Source organism: Odontesthes bonariensis, chromosome 11 (assembly GCF_027942865.1).
Source record: "Odontesthes bonariensis isolate fOdoBon6 chromosome 11, fOdoBon6.hap1, whole genome shotgun sequence".
Taxonomy (NCBI): Eukaryota; Metazoa; Chordata; class Actinopteri; order Atheriniformes; family Atherinopsidae; genus Odontesthes; species Odontesthes bonariensis.
Genome location: NC_134516.1, coordinates 24,115,850 through 24,136,275, shown reverse-complemented (window position 1 = coordinate 24,136,275; position 20,426 = coordinate 24,115,850). Strand labels below are relative to the sequence as shown.

General features: G+C 41.1%; 1 protein-coding gene across 1 annotated transcript; it reads right to left on the bottom strand.

Moving 5' to 3' along the window:
* Nucleotides 1-10,108: 10,108 nt before the first annotated feature.
* Nucleotides 10,109-17,294, bottom strand: pln2 (phospholamban 2). Its single transcript, XM_075478059.1, has 2 exons — nucleotides 17,203-17,294; nucleotides 10,109-12,079 (listed from the first exon to the last, which is right to left on the bottom strand). Exon 2 carries the CDS (start codon nucleotides 11,937-11,939, stop codon nucleotides 11,778-11,780), a length of 162 nt encoding a protein of 53 aa, XP_075334174.1. The 5' UTR covers nucleotides 11,940-12,079; nucleotides 17,203-17,294; the 3' UTR covers nucleotides 10,109-11,777.
* Nucleotides 17,295-20,426: the final 3,132 nt, after the last annotated feature.

Here is a 20,426-nt window from a genome sequence, read left to right as displayed (position 1 = left end):
TCACCTACTCCCCTGAGGCGGTCCACGAGGCAGAGGCGTCCAGGCCAAATGCTCACCTACTCATCTCTGGGTCATCCAACATACCAGTCACGTCCCTCAGTAAATGCAGTAGATACTTACCTTGTGCCTCCTGCTGACTTGTGGTACCCACAACCATACTTACCTTTTGTCCAGTTCCCATATCTATCCTTTCCCTACCCAGTGTGTAGCTATTAGAGAGAAACAGCAGTCATAAAGCACTACTACCCACAAACAAACAATGACATGAAGTTGAAAACGAAATATTCCTAAGTGCTTTGAAGTTTTGATTATGGGAAGGATTTTGAATATTTCTATTTTTTGAGTTTTGAAATATAGTGATTGAAATGGTCAATTTTGTTTAAAGTGTCAGGAGCCACTTTTGTTGTCGGGGAGCGTGTGGCACCCCTGAGAGGGAATGGCCACATTAATATTATTTTATGTAAATGCTGTGTTAATGGGACACTTTTCATTAATGTATTTATTTTTATTTAAAACAAAAGCCGAAAAAAAACATTTTAAACGGGTTATTTTATTTTGAAAGCAGGGGGGCGGAACGTTTGTGGTTGCTCCAGGTGTTCGGGGGTACGGTAATAGAGCGCCACCTTTCGCTGCTCCCTGACACACTCTGGAGGGAAAAAAAGAAGCCTCGTGTTTCATTACTCCGTTCTTCACCTGCTTTCACAGGTCGGTAGTGTGGTGAACACCGATAAAAATATTGTTTGTATTGTTGCTTGTTACCTGTGTTAATATAAACCAGAGAGTTAAGATGTTTCGGCCGAGTTAATTACAGGAAAAGTGAGTTTGTAACGAGGGAAGTTTCCCGTCTGGCCGCCATTAGAGCTGAGCTCGTTATGGTTTAGCGCTCGTTAAGGAGAGCCGGTGCGCTGGATATACTGTGAAACTGTTTTGGGTAAAATGTATTTCGTTATGGTGTTTTATGAATATTTACTGTTATATTAATTATATAAGTGACTGAGCTGGTGAGCTGATAAGCTAAGGGAACACGAGCACTTAGCAATTCTGTGTGGTTAACAGATTACTTACCAACATACTGGATTTCTATGATACACTTTAAATAGTGGTTTTAACAGTTAATTACTGAACAATACAAACAGGTAACGTGTTTACTGATATTGTTTGATATAATTTCTGTGTGTAAAAGAAGAAATGTGATGAGTAGAGAAACTGAAAAAGAGGGTTAAAGTGAACATGTGTCAGTTGAGTTAAATGTGAACAAAGAACCAGTGAATAAGAAGATTGTCTAGTGTTTACATAGCTTTTATTTTATGTAAAATAAATCAGACTCAGACACACTCTGGAGGAAAACAAAGAAGCCTCGTGTTTCATTACTCCGTTCTTCACCTGCTTTCACAGGTAACTTATTTGTCTACGCGGTCCCTGTGCACGGGGCCCGTAACATATACACCTCTGCTTGTTATTAGACCTGAATCTTGAATTGTTTCGGTGACAGATAGGCTCCATTCCCCCTGAAACCATGAATTCAATTAAGTAGGTAAAGAAAGTGGAAGGATGGAAAGTTTTGGGAACATTTATTCATTCATTCCACTTCAGTATTTCTCCAGTTGTATTCAACAGTATTTTAAATCTTTGTTAGGTTTAATGTGTAGTTATCCTAAAGAAAATAAATAAGACCACTTGTAAAACAAAAACAGAATTTTATATAGTTTTTTTTTTTTTTTTTTTTTTTTTTTTAAAAGAGCACTGTAAAGCACCATGATCCCACACTGCTTCAGTAATGTTGAGGTCCGGGCTCTGGAGAGGATTCATCCCTCCATCAGACCTGTTGCCGCTGATTTTCAGTCCACTTCTTGCGCCATTTGTTCAGCCTTTTCTCCCGCTTTCCCTTCCTTAAGAATGGCTTCTTGACAGCCACCCTTCCATGGAGACCATTTCTAATGAGGCTTAAAGGTAGGGTAGGAGATCCTGGATTTTGAGTCCAGCGAAGCTGCATTTTGAAAATACACAGGTAAAAAGTCCCAACCCTTTTCTTCACTTTCCCCCCGAAGGCACGCATCTAGAGTACATGAACGAGCACAAGCACGAAGGTGCACGAGCGCTGTTCTGACAGCAAGCATCGATCGCTGCCGTATTTAGTATTTAGTATATGATAACTATATGTTTAATAATGCTAGGTGCTAGCCAAGCTGGCTCTAGTTTAGCTTCCTGCCAAGCTTCTGGACGCGTAATTCGTTCAGGGAGCAGGGTACGCGCACAGGTGGGGGAGGAGGGGGAGGGAGGAGCAGATTGCAGTTTGAGAGACGGCATCAGAATCCAATCATTGTGAACGGTCCTTTCACAATGATTGGATACTGTTTTTCCTAGATTGTACGTTCTAGAGGCCACTAAAAGTTTTCATATTAATGTCAAAACTTTTAATTAATTGGTTGCAATGGGGGTGTGAAGAGTATTTCAAGCAATATGTAAAAAAATGTTCCAGAAAAAGATCCCCTACCCAACCTTTAAGTGAACAGTAGATGGATCAACTGATGCGTCTCTCAGATCCTGCGTCAGGCCTTTGCTGGATTATTCCTTTCAGATACTGTTGAGCTGCTGTAGATACTTTTCTAGGCCTGACTTATGTTTTTGTCCTCCATTTGTCCACTTTCTTCAGATCCTCTATGGACATACTGAAGTTTTTAAGCTAATAGCTCTTTTGGAATCACCTTGTTGCATGCATAAATACTTTAATCTTTCATTTAAACTGTTATTTTTTTTATTATATATAGATGCAAACAAAGAAATGGGAACAGATGTGTTTTATGACAGGCAGCTTGCAGCAAAGGGAAATAATTTGTTGAAAAGTTGTCTGTTATGTGCAGATACCACCATGGTTCATCCCTTGATTTAGGTCCCAAAAAAAAAAAAAAGTGCTCAAGCTGGAAAGATAAGAAATTCTTTCTACTTGGGAGAAAAACATGAACAAGGAGATGCTAAAGACTTGCACAGTGCTTTATGTCAATGTGGTTGCCCACTGATTTAGCTGATGATGGTTCCTTAAAACAAATCTCTTATGTACCTTCTTTGCCATGATGAAGAGGTGGACCAAAGCAAATATTTCCAAATGCAAACCGTCTCATTGTTCGTCTTAAAATTGCTGCATGTGGTGCGTTTCTGTGCACCTGCAGTGTCCAGAACTTCACTGCAACTATTTTAGCTGATGTTTGCTTCCTTTCTGCCTCACTTGTTGTTTCCTGTCGGTACCCAAGAGCCCAGCACAGGTCCAGCAGCTGGCTCGGGAAGCTCCGACTCTCCTCCCCCTCTGGCCCCGCCTGCAGAGCCACTGCACCGTCTGCCTGCCTCAGCTCGGATCTCAGCACACAAACAGTCTCCAGCAGACTCAGGAGGCTGCAACCATAACAACCAGGTACACAGATTTCTCCCGTGCACGGTGCAGTCGGTTGCGTGAAAACATGGAATCCTTTCACATACATATTGAGTCGTCATCAGAAAGTAAAAACTGAACTACCATGGATCCAGCCTGTGAAAGACAGACAATTTTACTCACTAAAGTTTATCACATTACTGTGAAGAAATACTGTGACCAGCAATAGTGGCAGTTTTCATCCACTTCCTGTTCATACTTCAACTTTACCTGAAATAACATGCCCTCACTGTCCTCTGGTGGATCAGGTAGAGTAGGATGAAGAGACCAGGAGCCAAAACCAGAAGCAGCTGGGGTAAAGTAAAGGCAGCATTTGGTCATGTGATTTTATATCAGTGTGAACAGAGTGCGGGAGGAGAGGGAGAAAAAAAAAAGTGTGAAGGAGACAGAAAATACCCACACAACATAAAACCAATCCAAGCAGCTTGTATTGAATGATAGAAAAACACTGACAATGTTTTTAAGTAAATAAACTAGGCTGTGTCGTGTTGCCAGAAGGGGGCAGTATATGTTAAGTTGCTCATGGTTGTAGTACAGTAGAAAAAGTAGTTTTCCTCATTGAGAACAAACTTAGAGTGAGAGACAACTACTGTGTTTGACATCCAGAAGAGGGAAACCAAGAAAGACCTTCAGGAATTACTGTCATCTCCGGGAATATTTAAGATATCACATCTGGGAAGCAGCTGGTGAGTCCCATCATTTTAATCTTTGCCAGGTCTGACTTGATTTTGAAGGTTTCCAAAAAGGTTTTGGATTTCCTTTAAGCTTTTCCTGTTCACATGTTCTCAATGTGAAGATTTAAAAAAAAAAAAACAATGGAAACTGAGCCAATTGTCAGGCAAGTGAGACAGATGTTTGCATTTGTGTCAGAAGCACGGAAAAAGTAGTAAAATATTACAACCTGTAGTGTCCACAAACGCATAGGAGACAGGGGTGTGACCGTATCCAAACAGGCCACAGTACAGCCTCGATGTTGGGCATTACAGACAAACCCATCCTCTTCATCCAGCCAGGCTGTTTGTGCTGCAGCTCCCAATGTCACCAGTCTGATGAACACAGGCAGCACTGATCGACCTGGTGGGAAAGAAGCACCATTTTGTTTCATCGTCCCGAATCTGTGGTGTAAAAACAAAGGAACTTACCGATGAAAGTTGCCTGTGATTGCGATTTAAACAGCAGCCTGCTCAGGAAACCCAGCCTCTGGCTCTAAATTGTCTGTTCTGGGAAGGGAACAAGGAGAGGATGTCCTGCTATCAGAGCGTCTCATGAGGGCTTCTGGCTTTTGATTCTTGCCAGAGGAATGAAATGCACCTCTTCACTGTAGGGTGACCAGAAGTCCCGAAAAATTCGGGACAGTCGCGAATTCTAAGCTTTGGTCCCGAATCCCGAATCTGGCTGTACTTGTCCCGAAAATTAAACTTGTGCCAAATAATTACTTTTTAACCCCAGGTAAAGTAGGCCTACACATCTCAAACTAATGCTACTGCCGTCTGTGCCACCTAGAGGCTGCTTGCTTGCGCAGCCCCAAATGTTAAGTGGCTGCGTGCTGCCCCGGCTACAATGTATCTATTTTGTTATCTTTAGGACATTCTAATTCCATTCCATTGCAACAGTAAGCGTGAACAATGACCGGCGCGAAAATTCACTTTCACTGACACACAATAGCTAGCGAAATGGCAGACGAAGAGCCACACCACCAAGCAAAAAAACAAAAGCGACAATGCAGGTAAAGGAAGGAATGGGAGGGCAAATATTCATGGTTTACAATTGACGGATGAATTTAAGGCGTTCTGTAAAGTGTGCGGGAAGGAGTTTGGCGTTTCCCACGGAGGAGAATCTGATGTTAAACTGCATGCTAGTAGTAAACTACACTGCACGAATGCCATAACAGTAGGAAGAAACACGCTGTTTTGATGTTTTGTACGTTCAGTTCGTCATGTTAAAAGTTAAAGTTAATTTTAACTTTAATGTTAATTTTATGAACCCCGGAATTTTGGACTGTGTACGTTATACCAATACACTGGAACTTGCCATGATATTACCGGAGTGTGTGTCTTTTTTTGCAATTATACCCAATCTACAGAACACCGACGACAAAGCAAACTATACATGTAAGTCAGCCCACCCGGCGCGCGCCCTGTCCCGAATTTCAGCCAACCTCATCTGGTCACCCTACTTCACTGGAATGATGCATTTATCTCGAATGCACGGATATGTAATGTCACAGTGTGGCTCCATGTTAAAAAAAAATAAAGCGAACACTAACATAACACTTCTAAAATCTCAATGAATGAAAAATTCCACTTGTGGACGTCGGGCCCTCATACCACCCTCATGGAGTCCGTTTCTGACAGTTTGAGCAGAAACATGCATATTAGCGGCCTGCTGGAGGTCATTTTGCAGGAACAGTGCTCCTCCTGTTCCTCCTTGCACAAAGGAGGAGGTAGTGGTCCTGCTGCTGGGTTGTCTCCTGTTATCTCCTCCATGCTCTGTACACTGTGCTGAGAGATGCAGGAAGAAATTCTTGCCACTGCTCACATTGATGTGCCATCCTGGATGAGTTGCACTACCTGAGCACCTTCTGTGGGTTGTATACACCACCTCATGCTACCTCTAGGGGTGAGAGCACTGACAAAATGCAAAAGTAACCTAAACATCAGCCAGAAAGGATGAGAACAGAGAAATGGTCTGTGGTCACCAGCTGCAGAACCACTCCTTTATAGGGGTGGTCTTGCTAATTGCCTCTCATTTCCACTTGTTGTCTGTTCCGTTTGCACAACAGCAGGTGAAATGTATCCACAATCAGTGTTGCTTCCTAACTGGACAGGTTGATTTCACAGAAGTGTGATTGGCTGTGTTCAAAACCGCATACTTCTCCTACTACTCCCACTACTCATACTAACTTTTTGAGTTAGAATGCGAGTTTGAGTAAGCGAGAAGTTCCCGGATGCATACAAGATTCTCTGAAATGCATCATACTCAAACTACCCAAGATGCAACGTAACGTGACGTCGCCGATCGTCATTTCCTGTCAAAACGGCAGTTTCAAGCTAGCTACAACGAGGGTAGGTTCACTTCCTGTTTTCAAAACAAAAGCACCAATTGTATCGTAATAGCTTTCCCTATGATGAAAGGCAACGGGTATTTTATTTTGTGAAAATAACCGGAAGTGCGTTGCTTACCACAGCTAGCTTTAGTAGCGCCGAATTCGTAAAAACAAATGGTAAATAGCTGGTATTTTGTCAGGTTTTCAACACGTTGGGGATCTAAACGACTACTTTCTCGCCTAAAAATGTTTCAAATGTTGCTAAAGTTTACAGAGTTTAGAGCTTAAGCGAAATCAGGTTCAGGCCGGCTGTTTCGGCTCGGGCAGGAGCGAAATGCATTGTGGGTAAACGCTCTGCAAACTATCTGATCGATGAGTATGCAGTATGGAAGTATGCAGTTTGCAAGTATGTAGTATGTGTTTTCGAACACAGCCATTGACTTGGTGTTACATTGTGATGTTTCGATGTTTCCCTTATTTTTTGGAGCAGTGTATTATAGTGCAATGCAAACAAGTTTAGTAAAGTAAAAGTAATGATGTGTTTTATAGGCACAATCCATGTTAAATTCCACAAGATGGCACAACTATGCCCCCTGCTGACATAAAATGGTGGTCTGCCTGCATTATCCCCTCACTTCACTCATGAGGAATCAAATGTAAGAAAAACACAGTAAGTTTTAATTTTTTGTACTCGGAGAACAACTAATATATGGCAGCTATGTAGGTTGTTCTGCTCTCAAGACATAATAACTAGTGAATTAAAAACTGACAACTACAATTGGGAACATCACTGCATCCAATGATATGTGTGAGCAGATACTGGCTGGGTTACAACACTCCCTGTTGCTCCTTTGCGTGACCACTTCACGCACCAGCAGCGAGATTAAAACACTTACCGTCATAAATAAAGTGGAAAAAAGGAGATTGCTGCCATTAGGCCTACGAGTAAACTTGACTTGAGGAAGAAAAGGGAAGGTGTGTATGAGCAAGATGGAATAAGCACCAGCTAAATGGACCAGATGAGCTTACAGCTCAAAGCATCCCTACAGCATAAATTCACCGGTTCACACACACTCATAATGCACATTTTAGAGCGTGTTCACACTCGGATAGTCCGAGATACTAGGTTCGATTGAGTGCCGAAAGATTCCACACTTTCATTTTGGTTTGGTTCACTTTCACACTGCACTTTTGAAAGCGGACGTCACGCAGTTAGTAGCTGCTTGTTTGGGGCGTTATTGCCATCATGATCGTTTTTCCTTCTGCTCTGTGTCGGCTGGAAATTGGGAGATTGAAGCTGTAGTTGATTTCTATCACAACTAAACTCCAGCAAAAATGTCTGGCAAGAGTATTGGAGGTTTGCTGCCTTTGAAGGTGTTCTCTGCTGACTTTCAGTACAGGGCACTGTTGGGCTCCATAGCGCACCTTCTCCAAATGAATGGAGACTACCATACAATGATGGTGAAATGGTTCTGTTGTATAACTGAAAGAAGCAGTGGCGAATTTTAGGCGTGGACTGAAAGCAAGATGCATTGAGAAAGATGTATAATCCATGAGCCTGATCAAGCCCCGAGTGGTGAAGTTGTTCAACAATGAGATGAAAAAAGTGATCAGAGCTATTTGACTTATAGCCACACGGCTCTGACTGGGGTGGACTAATGTAAAACAATACCGCTAAGGTATCATCAACAGAAGGGCTTTGTGAAATCTGACAGTCAGGATCTTACTTGTGCAAGATGTATTTGAGCTGGTTGAGCAGATGGACAGCAGCGTGTTGGTGTGGAGCTGGCTTGTCTGTAGACTGATGCGTGGGACCGTGTGAACAGGTTCTCAAAACAGTCCACAGTGGCCTGCAAGTCCTATAGCATCAGTCGGCAGGAATCAAGAAGTACACATAATATACATCCCTGTTGAGCAGTCATTACCATTTGCATAATCATGACAGTCATTTTCTAATTGGAACAGTTATTTGAATTAATCTACAATGTTGTTTCATTCAATGCAGCGAAAATATCTGCATCTGTTTGGCCTCGTGCAGTGTGCACAACGCTGGCGCTCGGCAGTGGCCTTCCCTCAGTAGTTCATATCTGACGGCACGTGGTGTCCAGCGCAGCACGAAACCACACGTCAAGACTGTAGCAGTCTGCTGTATCAGTGTGCGGTGCAGTTTGTGACCGAGGATCTTTGATAGCAGCATGATAACACAGCACAACTACAGTAAGGAGGAAACTATGAGCTAAACCCAGAGATGATGCTGATAGATGGTTCATGGCTTTCTGCCTCTGCCTCACTGCCTTAGATGATAATGATAATGTATTATTCCGCAACAGGAAATGATATTCTTTCATCATAAATGATTATTAAATAAATGGTTGTTGTAGATGGATAACAAAATAAGAGTCAGCTGACAAACATTTAGAAAGCTGGGAGTGTAGCAGAGAGATGTGTGGTAGAAATATTCAGAGATCATGAATGGATAGGGGGTGTTGTTTTTGTAGCTTGGCAACAACCAAGCTGATGATGTCACACACAGTTACAGCAGGTGACACCAACAGATAAACAGATTCTCAGTGTCATGTCCAGGTTTGCCTTTTTCTCTGCTGCTCCACTGTTTCCTCCGTCTGCAGTCTGTGTCTGCCTACATAATGTGAGGTCCTTTTAGATCCAACCTTTCTCCCTCATCTCAAACTGTGGAACTATGGTATGAAACTTAAATTCAGAGATTTCAGAGGTGACAAACTTAGGTACAAAAATGTGCTTCTTTGGTTTTGTAAGGCCTTCACTGCGAGTCTTTGGTGTTTAGATTCTAGTTTGTGGTTCCAGTCCTCACGTTTTACTTTGGCTTTCTCCCTTCCCTGTCATCATCGCTGGATGTCGTCAGTTACCTTCACTTTGTCTCTTCCTAACTATCTTAGCACCGGCCACCTGGTTTAAAGAAAAGTTTTATGATTAGCCTTTGGTATTAAAAAGCATTCGGGATTAAAAAAAAAAAGAAATGTCAGCGGAATGTGTAAAAGTCAACACTTTTACACACATTTTCTGCCCTCAGACTAACTTCCATGTGATCTAATTTGTCCAAATTATAATATTTTTCTTTCCATTTTTAGGCTAAATATACAAGTGATAATAGCAAACCTTAGATTCAACACAGCTTAACCTGGTTTAATAACCCCAAATCATTGTGTGATGTTCTGTTAGGTTTATTCACATATGAAGTCCAGGTGGCAGGTTAGGCCACCAATGATGTTTTTTTTTCCGGCTACAGAATGTTTTTAAAGTACGGTATGTTTTCAAATATGAAATAGCCATTTTCGTTATTTCTTGTTCTTGCGGCATTCTTGGTTGTCATCGTTGTCATAATCCAGGCAGGTATAGGAGGCTGTTTGTTGACTTGGTGGGTTTCGGGAACAGCCACTGTGAATGTAGTCCCACAACTCTGTCATTTCAGTTCAAGAACTTCTTTTGTTGAGCAAACTAATCAAATAGAAAACCGTCTGTTTGCACTATCTGCTCTCACGTCATTATTTAAGAGACTTGACCTCGACTTGCACATCTAAATCCATAGTTTCCCAAATGTGCTCAATTGAAATGCATCAAGACAAAGTGAAATGCGAATGCAAAGAAATAGGAGAAGCTGCTTTAAATGTAATTTCCGTGCAGTTTATTTGGTGTTGTACAATCTTTCAAACACAAATGTAGAGAAGAATACTAAAACATTTGCATCAGTAATTCAGCATCTTGTATGTGGATGTCATTTCTCTTTTTACTTAATCAGACATAATAACAGACACAGCAATCGAAGCTGAACGGTAAGTTATTAAGATTGTTTTTAATTACACATCCATTTCCTGTGAACTAAACAAAGAATTCAGCTGGTGTGTTTCTTTTTCTTGACCATTGCTGCCTAAAAGTGTGATACGTGACATAGAAATGTGACACAAAATAATATATTAATCATCTATATAATAACTGAATAGACACTGACTTGAACTAGATTGTCATGTGACTTCACACCATGCAAAAGTGAGCTATAATTCACAGCTGACTCCACAGACAGCCACAGTTCTCCAGGCAGATTTAAAGCTCATTGTTTGCACTCAACACTCTCAGACAGGCAGATCTATGACTGGCAAAGTAAAGCAGGAAAATAATCTGAAACCTCACACGGGCAACAAAGAGGCTTGATTGAAACACCTGCAGGCGTGCTGCATGGAGACTAAACACTTTGCATACTTTGCATACTTCTTTTTTTTTAGCTAATGATAGTTAATGATAATTGGATAGTTTGTGTTATCACAACCACTTTTCTGCTGTAACGTGTTATGTTTATGTGACAAGGCAAGCTGTGAAATGGTGTCAATGACGGTGACGGTCGCTCTGTAAGAAGGAGGTATCTTGATTTTATAGCCTAAACCAAGTTATTTCATTTTGTAAGTCTAACCAGGACTTGTCTTTCGGTAAGGTGTTGATGAAATGGGTGCTGGTTTCGATCTTATTTCACACCTCGGGTTGAAAGTACCGTGTATAACCGCGCTCCTCTCTCCATCCTCCTGGAGGACTTCGTGCCTTGTTAGATGACAGATTTGAGAATGTCGTCTGCTCCAGTGTGAATATACTGATATGAGTTGTTTTTCTCCCACTGCTGCTTGTTGGGGGCGGTATCAGTTTCAGTAGTTCCGCTACTTTCAGGCTGGTTGTTTCCAAAACAGCTGAGTTTAATCCGTCTATGGTTTTGTTGGCAGTTGCAGAGTAAGAAAGAAGTAAAGGTACTGATGGGGGAAAAAAAAAAAAAGATGATTTGCAGGATGTTTATCTTTGTGCTTGCAGTGGGGGCGGTGGCTGTAGGAAGCAATGGGTCTCAAAGGAAATTGATGTCAAACAACTGCGATGTATTAATATTTCAGTATCACATTGCATTTAGTATTGCTTGTACACGGTTGTGTTAATAGGAATGAGCAGCCATACACAACTACATACATATAGATAGCATGTCGGTGAAGTTTAAACAGTTAAAGTCGGGTCACATTTGATCATTCCCTTGAGAAAGAGAGGCTGGGGAGCTGATCCCCCATCAGCTCAGAGGAGAAGAATCACCCTTGAGCTCGAAATCTAAATGAACTGAGAGAGTTTGGCCAATTTCCTGCTTTCACATGGAGTCATTTTACCTCCATGATCCTCTGTCATGGCTGCTGACAAACGGGGGCTCGGCTGATACGGGGAGATGACATTATTGCTTTTTAAAAGATCTGATCTGAATGCGCCAGTGAAACCCTGCAGCCATGACAAACTCTCTCGCCTCCGCTGCTCTCAGCTGCTCAGCAGGACGATGATGTAAATGAGGAGAAGACAGATGAGGATGAGGGTGAAGTTGACAAACAGCTCCTGCAGGTTCCTCTTGGCTTGTGGAGTCACTTCGATCATAGACGCTCGGCGAATGGCCGATTTGGCCACGTGCTGAACTCGCTCCATGGTGGCAGCGGGCTGGTTAGACTTTGTTCGGTCGGATTGGGAGCTGAAAAGGTTCAGTCAGGCTGGGGAATCAAACTGTTGTCGGTTGTCTTGGGATGATCGCAGATATTATAGCCAACTCTTCTCTTCTCTTCGCTTTTCTAAATTCAGGAGGGAAAAACAGACCATATTTCACTGTTAACTTCATTTTTCATGCCATCATACTTTCAAATGAGAAGTAAACAGCATACAACACACACACCATCCTTTGGGTGGCTTCTCCAGGTCGAGATATGTGACCTTTTTGTATCGCCGCACATGGTGTGATGATAACAGAGCTGCTTAGAGGCGCCAGCTGAAGTCTGATGATGTGTTAAGCTAGACTCCAGTTGGAGTGGTAGCAACACAAATGTCAAGACCACCGTGTGTCGAACCATTGTTGTATAGTAGTTATTTAGAGGCGGAAAAAAGGGCCAGTTGCTTCGTGAGTTCAGGAAGTAGATGATAAATAGTTTTCAGGGGTGTAAGCAGGACATTATAAAAGAGCATCACTGTATTGCTGCTGGCTCGCCACACTTAAATCCCTTTTGTCATCTGATTCGGGGCTTTCCTGGGATCAGAGTGACAAGGTTACCACGCTTCTGCATTAGCAGCCCCTGCCAACATCAGTGCTGCCAATTACTATTTTATTTTTAACGAGATTAACAGTCATGCCAGCAGCTTCTGCGGGACGCATTTTTCACGACATCCCACAATACAAAAAGGTTGAGGAATACAGCTTTGGATGAGGAGTTTGTTCTGAGGATGGCGCTATAGGACAGTTATTCACAGCAGTGTCTGACTTGGATCTGCCATCATTCAAATCTTGTTTCCTTGCTGCTGCCTGAAGTCAGTAAAGATAAAAGCTGCCATATCAGCCATCCGCTGCCTTCTGCTCACTTTTCAACACGTTTATTTTTATCATTATATTTTTTTCCTTCCACCCTCAATCTGCCTCTGAGTCAGCCATTATCACTTGACCTGTTAACACCTTTAACACAAATTCTGATACCCATGAAGCAGTTCATTTACTCTGCTTTAAGAGACGTTAAACTTCAGGGCCGATGAGGCGAAGAGTCTTTGATTTTGAGTTATTTGCCCTGAAAACTCACAAAGTCTCTTTTCATCTCCAAAAAAACATGTTGTTTGAAAAAGTTTTACTTAGAATCACCTGTATTTAGAGGCTGTAAAGTTAATCAAGCAGAATGTGTTTGTCTCCAGTCGAGGAGTACAGCTTTTCCAACAAACTGCAGCACATTTCATTATCCTTTGGGACATTACACACTTTTCTGGGACAGTTTGAATAATATGCTTGCTTTTACTTCATTCTTGTTCATTTCAATACACAGGTGGGTCCAAGAGGGCCTCAGACTCATACCAGAGCCAAGATGGAGGAATTATTGCTATTAGTAGCGCTGACAGTGGCAGAAGATGCCCCCTTCTTAATTCATTTTCCACCTCACAACATAATAGTGAATTATTTTCTCTGGTCTCATCCACCCTAGTTTAGGAGTGTACACAAAGTCCAAATTCTTGAGAATGAAAGCCTTAAATTGTCTTAAAATGATCTGTAAACTCAGTCTTACTCACTTTTTCACACAATAAGAACTACTATTCAAATGACTTTCAGTGTAATAATCACGAATGTAGTCGTTATTGTTCTTTTTTATTATATTAATGAGACACGACTGACTTAAACAGAATCTGTTTTGCTATGTTTGCTGCGAGAAATGAGCCAAAAAGGTCTTTAAACATTAAGTTAAAAAACAGGTTGCACTTTTGTTCTGTCACCATCTAGTGGCCTTTCAGAAGAACTGCAGCGTAAGGCAAGCAGCAAGCAGTGGCTTCCCCGCTCAGCTGTGTTGACTTACACAAATAACAAAAATCCCCTGTGTTATATTAGAGTAGGCTTTAAATTCAAGGCTCCATCCCTCATACCAGATAAACTATTCTAATGCAATAGATACAAATTACTGCTGGCTTTTTGTTGGACCACTGACCAGCTTTGAATCATAGCAGTTCACCCACTTCATGAGCTCTCGACTTAATCTTATCTTTCCCTCTTTGCTTCATTGTTTTCATTTTTTTTTTTTTGTATCAGCTCTTCAGTCCATCTATCAGTTTAGCCCTTCAGATTAAATTACTGCAGCTTTTGTGGGCTGAGGGACTGCTGCTCCGCATCATCCTCATTTGAACACATTATTATGTGCTGAGTGCTGACTGTCATCCATGTAATGCTAGAAGACAGGCTGTCAGTCTTTCAGTGACAAGTGTGCCATTAATCCATTTCTACAGGAGAAGCAGAGAGTGAAAAAAAAAATCAAATGTTGACGGTAAATATGCGAAGGCTTTTCTCTGCCTGATGGCATTTGGATATTTCCGAGTCCACATGGCACACATTAGACACGTCCCCTTACAAGTTCAACCCCTGCGACAGAGAGGCTGTTCCTATTATTTTAAACAAACAATTTCCTTGTCATCACTCGCCGCTCGGATTTTATGGTTGTACATCTCACAGGACAAAACAGACACAGCTGCTCTGTTGGAGACAAACAGAGGTTGGCAAATCTGTTATTCACGAGCGGTCAAATTGCAACAACTGCTAGAGTCAGGCGGCTCAGAGCTCACCGTCACATGCAACATGAGCTACTTGAGTGGACACGTTGAATCTAATTAACATGTTCAGAAGCAAGAAATTATGGAGCATCATCTTTATGTTCTTATTGTCGAGGGGATAAAACAGCTTAAGCTCTTGTCCCAATTTAGACTCTCTTTTTGACAAGTGGTAACTAATTGTTTATCTCTTCATTAGTCAAACTAAACCCCAGCATTATATTCTCTGCTGCTCATTGGCCCTGACCTTGAAGTTTTCTGTCTTCGATCCAACTCTCTAACCATAGCCCTGTCAAGCAACCAAAACTGACCAATCAGAGGCAGAGACTCGGCCCCTGACTGCGCTTAGATGACAAAGTTTAAGCTGATTACGGATCAGCTAAGTTTCCGAAAGCATTGAGTTTATTTTCCGGCTTTATCCTCAAGAGTAACTAATAGCAAATGTGCTGATCAGCAGAATTTTTAGGTTGGGAACTTTTAAGTTGTATTCAGACTTATGGTTGATTAACAACTGATCAGTCAAATTGAATTTTGGTCCGATCACCTCTTTAAGTTCATGTTCAACATGATACTTTATTGTTGTACTGAAATGTAGTAAAAACAAATTGACTGTTGAGATTACACTAAAAGGCTACTTAGCCTTTAGTCCAGTAAAAAAAAAAAAAAAAAGAGGGATTATAGTTATCTTTCCTTCAATTTTTGCTGCATCTATGTATTTTTTAAGGGTTTTCTTAAATCTATGTTTTCTTCCCATTATTCTTCGCTAGTTTTATGCATTTAAGGCTCTAAAACGGTTAATCTACCACAACATAGAATCTCTTTTCTGTGGTATTTACAACACAGATACATGAAATGGGTTTTGCTTTATTTTAAGTGATTCAGCAAAACACACTTGCTATAAAAACATCATATCTTTTGGTCACTTTATAAATGAATCGTCATACCTTTATTTTCTAGATTGATTGATATAATCCCATGTCATGTGTCCTGTTTACTGTGTGAAGCTTTGGCCAACGTCCTGTTTGATTTCTGATGGTTCTAACTATGAAAGCACAGATTGTTGCTGAGAGCTGAATATCTCTGAAGGTTAGTGCGTGTGATTAGACACGAGTGTTCCTTGCAACAAACTTTAATTTTCTGAATGAAAGAAATATTTCCATCACAAACTAATTTGAATGCTCTGAGGACATTCAGATGCCAGTCATTCCACGGGTGTGGTTTTTATCAGTGTTTGTCACCACCAGTAGCTGTTGTCTTGAGCACCAAATCAGGCTGAGCACACACACAAACACACACACATAAACACATTCCATATATCCATGTGAATATACAAACTTATCTTTAACCACTTAAGACACAGAAACACTTCGATCCGATGCCTCTGTTGTCAGAATAAGTGCCTTAAGCACTTCCTCATGATTGAAAGTTGAGAGGAACTGAAATGTGGGTCAGATAAATTCATGTGTGTGTTGATTCTGACCTATTATTCAATCTGGGGCATGGTCAGAGCCACCCATATGTGGGATAACAGCTGTTACAGGTTAGCTTTTCACACCAAAATTGCATGTCTTAATTTCTCGGTATATATTCAGACCACAGAAAAAAGAATGAATGTTTTTCTTTTCATGGCCTGGATTGAACTAATTCTGCTATATTTGAGTTCACGAGTCATAATCTAAAAACTTCAAGATGATGCTTTTCATTGAATAACGCTCGAGTGTGACATAAATAGATTATTTAGTCTTAAGCTTAATGCTGTAACACTTTTTTTTTTTGGAGTGTACATCATTAAGATAATCAGTGTTAAAAGATTTAGCCAAGTTTGAAATCATGTCAAATTTGAATCGTGTTTTTATATTTAACAAATGCTGGGCAGCGTTGACCTCCGATTATTTTTTTTAAGTAGATTCATTGTCACTGCTGAGGAATGAAATGTGAAAGAGACATAAGAAACCTTTTGCCAGAATGGAAAATCTCCCCACAGGAACGCTAAAGCTCATGAACTTAAAGCAAAACTATCCGTTTTGTTACCAGCAGTCATCCAAGCACGGCTCCCGGTACAACCAGTTCTGCAGAAATGTCACGTCTGTTATATCAGATTAGGTTGATGCTGGGCAAATATAATGAAGGCCAATATAATTTGCTACTATAACCCCTCGCTATGAAATCGCATTATGAAATCAGTGATTAGGTTCAGCTGATTTGGCTCCTCATCTCCCCAAAATAAAATCATGTGCTTTGGGTGGGAATGCAAGAAGTGAGTGTTTATCCCTCTGGGAGGTTTAGTCCAGTTTCCATTCCCCCTCCTGCTCCTCTGTTCAGAGCTGTGCTTACTGTATGTGAACAATGACTTTTTTATATGCAGTGATTCATACGCTGCTTGCCTGCCTCTTAACATTAAACAAAGTCTCCTTTTACCTTCTAGGATAGATTATGTCTCACTGTCACTGTTTACCTTCTGCAAAGTGCCCATTTTCAAACTCGTCTAATATCAATACGCTGGTCTAATTATAGGATTTAAACATCTCTACCTTGTTTATGCCTTCAGCAAGCATCATCATCTCTGTCAGCTATCATAACATGAAGACAGAATCAAAGAGCAGTTTAGTTTGTAGGAGATGGCGATTCTTACCTTTCAGATGAGTACAGAACTGGTTGGAGTTTGAGAGAGAAATGCCAGATATGCTGCGCTCTCTGTAAACGCACTGTGAGAGGGAGAGAGGAGGGAGAGAGAGAGGCAGGACATCCCAGCAAAGATTTTAGGAGAGTGGGTAAACCAAGTTCGTATCAGGTCTGCTGTGTTTTACATGCAGCACACAGCCAGCGCAGCTCAGTTTACAGCAGGTTTAGAATACTGGTTTGGGTCTTTCAACTTGAACATGTAACTGTGATTGTTATAGTAGTTTACGTGAGCAACAACGGGTCTAAAAGCCAGTTTACTGAATCATATCACGTTTTAAGACCTTAAAAGGCACTTCACTGTTTTCTCGTCTGTTCACATGCCAGAGGCCCGTGTGACGTGGATTTGCACCATTCTGCCAGGTTCCACCAGGTTTCTCCGTGGTTCATTTTCAGCAGTTAAAAAAAAAAAAAAAAATTCTCAAAGACATAAAATCCTGTCCGATGAAGAAGATAAGGAGCAGAGGGAAAACATGGATGCTTGTTTTGAGGCGAGACCGTGAAGAACAATCACCGTCATCCGTACCTCTACAATGTGCTGTAGACCAATTATATGCCATGTGTGTCCAGTTTAGTTTGAAAGGAACCACGGGATCAATTTGAGCACATAGATATGGAAACCATGTGGCTGGCCACATCTATCTGATCTGTTAACTATGGACATCACATCTATATCACATCATAGTTCCCAGATTCCCTCGTATGTTCAAATTCTCCAGACAGTGCGCGCCCATGAGAGCTAAAGCATGCACTGCAACCATTTTAAAAGTGGATATTTTTATGCCACAAGGAACGAGTGATCTTCCACTTCTTTTCAGAGCACTTTCTTTTGGTTTCAGAGAAAACGAGTTTTTGGTTGCAAGAGTAAATTGACCCTATTCTGCTTCTCTAAAGACTTGTCAATCTTGTTTTTCCCGGTCAGCAACACAGCTGTGAACATGTTTGGAATTGTTCCCTAAACTTGTTAGACAACTGTTTTATAAACAAATCCCAGAACGACACTGAATTTGTAGGGAAACTGAAGCCACAATTTGAGGCTGTTCCAACACTAAAAAGGCACAAGTCTGAACCTCAAGCGGCGAGTAAAACTGTTTAAAAAGAATGCATTTTAGTACAAGTTTATGGGTTTCACTGAGTGAAAAGGCAGGTAGGGGGCTAACAATACTATGTTCTGGGCATCTGAAAGTTTCAGTCTGTTGTTTTTCCAACTGCTCAGAAACAGAGTTACTCATACAAGCAAAAATAGTTTGCATTTACCATCCCACAAGCTCTTCACATGCACATCACATATTCACTAACAAAAAAGCAATTATCAACTAAGCCTCAGGTTAAAAAAAAAAAAAAATTCATGAAAAGGCTGCATGTTTGCCAAAGGGATTTATGGTTCTGTTTAGCTTTTTTTCCGCAGTTGTCTTTGCTTTCTCAGCAACATGATTTGTGCGCGTCCATGAGTCACCGTGGTCTCAGCAAGCCTCCTGTTCTCAGGAGAAAGCTCTCCCTCTATATGGAAAAATAACAAACTGTTTGGAGTTCAGATGGGTGCAGAGCTAATCTGGAGCTACTCTTGGGTACCTCTGCATTACTTGAAATGATCGTGCCAGGTCTTAGTGTTCTTAAAAGACATTCGAGGCACTGTGAATGGGATTTTTGATACCAACGTTGGCTGAATATGACTGTGAAAGTTTTGCTCGAATGTGCTCAAAACACAGTGATCAGTGTCACAGCAAAGTTTGTAAGCCTGCTTGCTACTTTCTTCAAGTACCTGTCACAGTGTGGTCGCTTTCTGGATAAGCTACAGATTTCCAACATACTTGAGGTAACTTGAGACTCACATACGTATGTGTTGGTATGATACAAGGCACAGTTTAATCAGAGCTCTTTAAACAACAATTACTGAAGAATGTTCATGGATAATAATGAAACCAACATATTTCAACCCTGACAGAAACTTTAACGGAGCGGGGCTTCAGGATTTTGGCTGGCCTGGTTAGGTCTTCCGGACTTGTGCTCCTTATTTAAAATTAAGAGGAAGTAAAAAGTCTTGAGCATTAAATTCGGCTCTGAAGAAATACTGTTTTGTTCTCATCCTCTTCTCTGAACATCCTTCCATGCTGTGCTGGGCGGGCCTCATTGTAATGAATGGGTCACCATGTTTGGATTTTTCATCCCTTGTTTAACAAGTTCTCTATGTGTCAGCTGAAAGTATCCCTTGCAAACTGGCCCCCAGTCAAATATCACAACTGGACCACTCTATTGTCTCCATCATCCTGGCAGCCTTATGGGCACTTGGCACTACATGGTACCTGTGAACAGCTGATGGCACTTCTAAATATACACATGGACCATGACCACACCAATGAATTGGAATACCGATATTGTTGAAGCAGCAAGGACAAAATTAATTCCCAAGTAGCTTTGTTATCTAAATTTGTATCACAGTAATGCTTGTGAAAACTACTCACTCTTTTTTAAGATATGCCCCGTTTAGATTCTGACTCAAACGTGTTGTGTTGTGTGTGTGTGTGTCTGTCATGTGTTTTGGATGTGTGTGAAGTCCTGGACAGCATCCTCCACTGTGGAGGGTAAAAAAAACAAAAGAGACCAGGGTTTCAAAAAAGCCTGGAAAAAGTAAAAATAACCCCCCTGATGAGGCCCAGAAAGCATCACATCTGCCTTATGTGGAGGATCAGCCTGTAAACAGGCTGTCAGTCACGTACGGGGCAGTCGTGTTGTTATAGCTACTCTCTCCTCTGCCTTGGATACACACTTCAAACAGTCTGAGCACGAGGGCGAGCAGATATTTCTTTCACTTTCTTCAATGAAAACGGGAGTTATCCAAAGATAAAGATGTGATCCTCCCTCTGGGACACAGCTCCACTGTTTCAACAACATCTGCAAGGTGTGAATTAACATAGTAATAACTATATCATCAGCAGGCGAGTAAAATAGGCTGGCAAAATCTGCTGAGACGAAGGAAAAATTATGTTCTGTGTACAATACAAAAATAGGGAAAGGAATGAAAATTTGTTCCAGCACTGGTACAGTTAAATACTACAGAGTTGCTATATTAATGGCATTTCAATTCTCGGTATATTTAGAATTCCAGGAAGTGAAGGTTCAAATAAATTTGAGGACTTGGCAATAATTTGTTCAGTTATTGTTTCTGAATAAAGAGAT